At 35.5% G+C, this 7,138-nt stretch overlaps 1 protein-coding gene across 1 annotated transcript; it reads right to left on the reverse strand.

The window, feature by feature from the left end:
* Positions 1-3,235: 3,235 nt before the first annotated feature.
* Positions 3,236-6,895, reverse strand: LOC130967362 (probable inositol transporter 2). The gene is made up of 4 exons (XM_057892178.1): positions 6,665-6,895; positions 6,326-6,396; positions 4,025-5,068; positions 3,236-3,937 (listed from the first exon to the last, which is right to left on the reverse strand). Exons 1-4 carry the CDS (start codon positions 6,795-6,797, stop codon positions 3,431-3,433), a joined length of 1,755 nt encoding a protein of 584 aa, XP_057748161.1. The 5' UTR covers positions 6,798-6,895; the 3' UTR covers positions 3,236-3,430.
* Positions 6,896-7,138: the final 243 nt, after the last annotated feature.

The raw sequence follows: 7,138 nt of genomic DNA on the forward strand, positions 1-7,138 counted from the left end.
ATACATAAAAATAAATTAAATAACACATATATCTATATATGAATACATAGTAACTGATTTTTAATATGTACATGATATTTTTTCCATGTATATATGTCACACTAAGATTCTAAAAAAGACAAGACTTTATATTTAAGATATAATACCCAAATTTGTCCCCGAAAGATCAATGATTCTTCAAAGGAGAATGTTATGGTGTCTATCACATTGTACCTAAGTTACTAAAAAGGTAAATAAATAATATTTAATAAATTTTATATGATTTACTTTTTATTTTAAAGGGATAAGTATTGTTTTGGTCCCTCACGTTGAGGGTCGGAATCAAAACCGTCCCCAACGTAATTTCCGATTTAGAATCATACTTAACATTTTTTTTCGTATTAAAATCGTTCTTTTAATTTTTTTGGACAAAACTACCCTCACCACTACCAGCACAATTACCTCCTCCACCACAACCAGCAACACCACCACCACCACCACCACCAAGAACACCAAACAACAGCAACAACACCGAACAACACCAAACCACACCAAACCAAGAAGCAGAAACAGAAAACAAGACCACCACCAATACCAACACCAACACCACCACCACCACCACCACCACCACCACCACCACCACCAAGAACACCAAACAACAGCAACAACACCAAACCAAAAAACAAAAACAAAAAATAAAAAAACAGAAAGCAAGAAAGCAGAACGGCGAGGTGGAGGCGGCAAGGCAGAGGCGGTGAAGCGGTGAGGCAGAGGCAGCGAAACGGCGAGGGGGTGAGGCGGCAGTGGCTCGCGTCTCCTCTCTCCCTTACGATCCCCAAAGGCGATGGCCACGATGGCGGCTCCAAACTTCGCCGCCGCCGCCTTCCCCCTCCCACCTTTCCCCTTCCCCCTCCCCCTCTGATCTCCCCTTCCCCCCACCCTTAACCCGCGTTCCCTTCATTTTCTTCCTCTTCTACTCCGGCTTCTTCCACTTCCTCTCCTCCCTCTCTTCGCCGCCGACGCCGTCCCCCCTCCCCCTCCTCCCTTCTCATTTCCCCTTCCCCCTTTCCCTCCCCCCCTCCAATACCCTTTTCTCCCCCCCCTCCCCAAACGCGTTTCTTTTATTTTTTAAAATTTTATAATTTTTTTATTATAGGGGTTGCTTAGGAATAAATTAAAAAATTTTATTAGAAAGGACGATTTTAAATTTAAATACGACTTTGAGGATGATTTTAAATCAAAATATACACCAAGGATGGGTTCGATTCCGACCCTCAACGTGAGGGACCAAAACAATAGTTATCCCTATTTTAAACATTTGATTTTTTACTTTAAAAGAGAAGTTAGGCAATTTAGACACCATAGCAAAGGCACCATAGAACTCACTTTCTCCAATTTAGTCTCCAAAAGATTTTTTTAATCAAATTCATCCTTCAAAGATTTTAAATTAATTGAGTTAGTTCTTTATTTTTTTTTTTTTGTTGACGACATCAAAATTTGTTAATGTGGAACGTTAAGTGACAACACACATAAGAGTCTTAATTGACTATTAGTATAATAAGTTTATGAAATTAGATCAAATCAAAACCTAATTGAAGGAAAAATTTGGGGCATTAAAATTCCTCAATTTGAAGTTGATTTGATCTAATTTTATAAACTTATCACGATAAATGCTAATTAAGAATACTAGGTATGTGTTGTGGCGCGTCAATAATTTTTTATGTCATTAACAACGGAAATAACGGAAGAACTAAAATGATTAACTTCAAATCTTTAAAGAATAAATTTGATTAAAAAAATCTTTCAAGAACTAATTTAAAGAATAAATAATCTTTTGAAGATTAATTTAATCATTTACTCAATTTTTGGTAAAAATCACAAGAACTCTTTTTTCCTCCTAAAATCTTGCTTTACATCATAGAAGGCAAGAACTTTTCGAGATTCTTGTTTAGCGAAGCCAACCATAACCACATCCTGCAAAAGCTGTCTTTTGGTCTGATTACAAATATTTTTCTAAAAAACTAATACCTAATATTCGGCATCATAACCACGAAATGACAACCCCAGAATTGTTCTTCTAGGCGTGTGATCTTTGCCTCGAAAGTTTTAATTATCATTATGTTAAATGAAAACGAATAATAAAATACAGACATGTTTAGGAAGTGAACAAGTGATGAGTCCTTCTCATTAGTAGGTAGTTGATATGATTTGTTCAGACCAATAACTTATTTATTATCATGATTTCCAATGCCTATTATTAGAATTTAATGCAAACTTCCCTTTTATAATGGATTTTAAAGCAGCATGAAATGTGGTAGAAGGTGTCACAAGCAGAATCACCATAGTTAGTGCCTCTTTGATTGGTTTTTGTCTTTTTGACGCTTATTCTTTTTTTTTTTTTTAAAGATAGTTATCATTTATGAATCGGATTCATATTTTATAATGTCAAAAAGAGCCAAATTACAAATATGATTTGGAATTTCTTCTATCCATGTGTTTGGATGGACAAGAGTCAATTAAACCAATTTATATGTTACCCTAATGCCATTTCCATTTAAGGGTCTATTGCTGGTCAATAAATTGCTGCATGCACAAGACGAGATTCGAACTCTCGACACTTGTTTAAGCGGACGAGTGAGCTGACCACTCGACCAATCCAAGTTTGTTAGATTTCCTTTTTTTTTTCTTGGACAGGATATTTCTATGGTTATAGTTAGAGTTAGACCATAAAGTTTTGCAAAGGGCGAAGTATTTTGTCATTTTGGGCTCCAATTGATAAACTTGATAAAATGAGAATTAGTCCATGGTCTGCAATTTTGTTGGGTTAACAGCGACAGATACCCATGGGCTGCAACGATGACATCTGGTCCACAAAAATGAGCCCATTTGTGTGGCCGCTTCCTGTTTTGTGTATGCTTAAATGTTAAATACGTTTCCCCTGCTTCATTCATTGTATCTTTAGTAACGTAGAGACTGGGATATTGAGAGTAGGAGACCGAGATTTAATATCATGTTTGTTAGTTTAAAGACTAATATTAAAATTTCTGTTTCTATCCCTAAAATTTCAGTATCTCCAAAAAATAAGGACACATGAAACTAAATTTTTTAAAGACAAAAATTGAAATTTTAATAATATTTTATATCTAAAATATTCTCATTTCAATTAATTAATTTCAATTTTACCCTTTGTAGAAATTAAATTAGAGTTTCATTCTTATTTCAATTTCTATCTCTCACTTTGCACCAAACAGAATACTAAGATTTATTTCATATCTAAATTTTTGTCTCTCAATATCAGTCTCTCGGTCTCTATCTCTCTGCCAAATGTTACCTTATATTACATGAACTAGAATTAATACACATAAAACTGTCCTTTTTATTAATAGTTAATACCATAAAACTGTCCTTTTAGCTAATCTTACAGCAACAAGATAATTACAACACAATAATGTTAATTAATTGGGTGATTCTTGTGACGGAGTTCCACTCCAGAGTAAGATGTTCTTCTCTTGGTCTGCCAAAATTTGAAATGCAGAGTTCTATTGTCGAGCATGTTCTCCACTTCCTCAATTGGAAGCCCCTTGGTCTCGGGCACAAAGATGATGACAAAGATGATGGCTGCAATTGTGATGAATATGAATAACATGAATGTATATGCAGTCCCAATGGCTTGTGTCAAAGACAGAAATGACTGTGCCACAATAAGATTAGAGATCCAGTTTGAAGTAGATGCCATCCCTCCACAGATTCCTCTGTACCTGAGAGGGTATATCTCAGAGTTGACAACCCATGGCACAGTTCCCATCCCAGGAGAGAAGAATATTATGTAGAGTGACAATCCAATGAGTGCAACCCACCCTGTTTTGCTAGGACAACCCTCCGTGTACCACAGCTTTCCTTCATTCTGGCACGCGTCCTTTGTGGTGTCATTGGATACCAAACACGCCCCATGCACAAGCTGCAAAAACAGAGAACAAAGCATTCCTTTTACTGAAACAATATATATCAACAACAAAATGAGTTATCATATATCATATAAATATACCTTGTTAACTTGTGAAACACAAAAACCACAATGAGGAGTGGCCTTGAGGCACTTGGTGCAATCCCAGTGAGCAGGGGTGGCGCCAAGTTTGTAATCAGGGCAAGTGTAGTTGTTGTAGTGGGAAGTGTCAACTGAACTAACCATGGGAGAGTGAGTGGCGCTCTCATGGAACACAACAGTTAGAACAACCAGCGCCAGTATAACGCCGGACAAGCTGAACAACACAAGCTTCTTCCTTCCAGTGCGATCTATGAAGTATATGCTGAGAATTGAACCAAATGCGTTGAGGCCGGCGGTTACGAGTGAAAGAAGAAGCGCGGTTCGGTTGGATGCGAAACCAGCGAGCTGAACTATGGTTGGGCTGTAGTACATGACGGTGTTGATTCCCACAAATTGTTGGAATATTTGAAGTCCCATTCCCGCATACAAACCTCTTCTCACAGTTTTGGTCTTGAGGAGTGTGATTATGCTGACCTTGCCGGACGCTTCGGAATCCTTCATCTCCATCTCAACTGAATCCTTGAGAGCATTGATTTCGGATTCAACTTCCTCCGGGGGGTAAATCTTCCTCAGAATTGACTTGCCGTCTTCTTCTCGTCCCTTCCGGAAGAGCCACCGGGGGGACTCTGGGAGGAGAAGCATGAGGACGATCTGTATGAAAGCGGGAGCTGCCGCAACTCCCAGCATCCACCTCCAAGTGCCGGAAGCAGAGGTGAAGGCGAGGTTGATGCAGTAGGCGAGGAACTGGCCTCCGGTGATGAAGAAGCCGTTGAGACTAACAAGGGCGCCGCGAACTCTGGTTGGAGAAGCCTCCGAGATGTATAAGGGAGAAGCCATGGAAGCCATGCCAACACCAAGGCCAACGAAGACTCTGCCGACTATGAGAATAGCAGGGTTGGTAGCAGCAGCCATGATAACAGAGCCGATGAAGAAGAGTGCATCTGCAATGAGAATGGCTTTCTTCCTTCCAAATCGGTCGTTGATCCATCCCCCAACCGACGCCCCTATGATTGCTCCTGCAAGTGCCATGCTCACTATGGCTTCCTGTCATTTATACACACATATTTGCTTTCTTACTAAACTCAAACTACTTAAATATCAAAACATTTTTTATTTTTCCCTTACTTGAAGATTCAATCAGAGACATAGGATCAGTTTGGATAACTAAATTAAGTTTTTTGATAAAATAACTTAAACAATAAATAACTCTGTTAAAAATAATTTATAAATAAGTTATTTTGTATTTGAATTTTTAACTCTAAAAGTGCTTATTTTATAGAAATGTAATGAAAAATAGAAGTATTACGAGAGAATTCATTTTTTTTTAACTTCTCTATAAACTCCTAAATAATTTCTTAAAAAGTTGCAATTTAATTTAAAAAATTGTACCAGACATTAATATTACTACTTTTTATAAATCAAAAATTAAAAAAGTTACTTTTAAAGTTTCCAAAAGGACCATAGTGTAAGCAACTTAAACAACTACTTCTTGTACTAAATCTTATAGTTATGCATAGATCATACACATATAAACTGGTATTCATCTGTTCTATGCCAAATTTAAGGGGATACAGAAACTGCTCCTTAGAATCTACTCTTTCATTCTCCTTTCCTTTGTTTTTATTTTTATTTTCTATCTATTACATACTACATAGTGTTAATTTTTTTTATCATATAAATAATATAAAAAATACTGTGGGTAAATAAAAAATCAGTTATTAAATTAGTCAACTATGTATTTGATATGAATATATATGTTGTTTACACACTTTTTTAAATGTGTATTTTATATTTAAATATATATTTTAGCAAATAACTAATTTAGTAATTAATTTTTTATATACATATAATATAATAACATAATTGAAAGAATTTGCTAAAGATAATGTACGATAAAATCATAATAAAATTTTTAGCACAAATGAAATAATAATTTATAAACTTATGAATTAAATTTGTATTTTGTACAGTTTTCAACTCCAGTGAGAATAAAAAAAAAATTAAAGTATTGAAATTAAAAATAGACTATAACCCAACCCCAAAATTCAGTTTGAAAAATGAAGGAAGAAAAACACTTGTAAATATAGAGTCATTTTCAAAGAACAGGGGAGTTTTAATAAAAGGATACTGTTGTTTTGCCAGCATGACAAAGGGACAAAAAATGGCACCATAGTTTAGGTGACACTTAGAGGCATGATTGAATAAGCAGTAGGAAAAGAATGCACGCACTTGATCATTGGTTTACGTCTCCAGAGAGTTGGAGATCTTATATAAAACACTATTCAATGCTGATAACGTTACCTGTAGCCAAGTTTCTCTATCCACTGATTTGAAGTCATCTCTTATATATAAAAGTGCCCCCGATATCACCCCTACAAATAAAAAAACAGAGAATGAACTAATAATTTGAGCTAGCTTGTTAGAGATTAAATTATTTAATTATTTTTTTAATTGGTTTAAATTTTTAAACAAATAATTTTATGATAATATAGATGTAAAAATCTTTCCTAATTTAACCTTAATTACCATGCATGTATATATGTTTAGTATTGACTTGGATGTTTTGATTAACATATAACAATAGCATTATTTAAGTTAATATATGCATGAAATTGAAAAGATTGGTGAAGAAAAACAAACCAGTGTCATAACCAAAGAGAAGGCCACCAATTCCAGCGGAGAAAGCAAGGCGAAGGACGTAAGGATTCTTATGGGAGAGAGACAAGCATTCTCTGAAGGCAGATGCATCAGCTTCTACCATTCCTCCTTCCATCTTTCTCTCTATTAATTGTTATTAATTCTTCAAACACAACTATAGAGTAGGGAAGGGAAGAGAAGATACTAGACATAAAAGCTTAATAAGTGAAGTGAGAGTGTGACAACTCTATTTATAGTGGGAAATGGGTGCATGCGTTTGGGCGAATGATGAGTAAGGAGTCATATAAGCTAAGCATAGTTTGAGTTTTATGGTCACACAAAATATATAATATTTTGACTAAGTACAGTTTAGAAGAGGAAAATTGAAATTGAATAAATGATTTGGAATTAATAGATTAATTTATGTGGGAATTAGAAGGGACAGGTCATGGGCAAACGAGAACAGTCTAATGCTTT

This window comes from Arachis stenosperma, chromosome 3, assembly GCF_014773155.1.
Source record: "Arachis stenosperma cultivar V10309 chromosome 3, arast.V10309.gnm1.PFL2, whole genome shotgun sequence".
Classification (NCBI taxonomy): domain Eukaryota; kingdom Viridiplantae; phylum Streptophyta; class Magnoliopsida; order Fabales; family Fabaceae; genus Arachis; species Arachis stenosperma.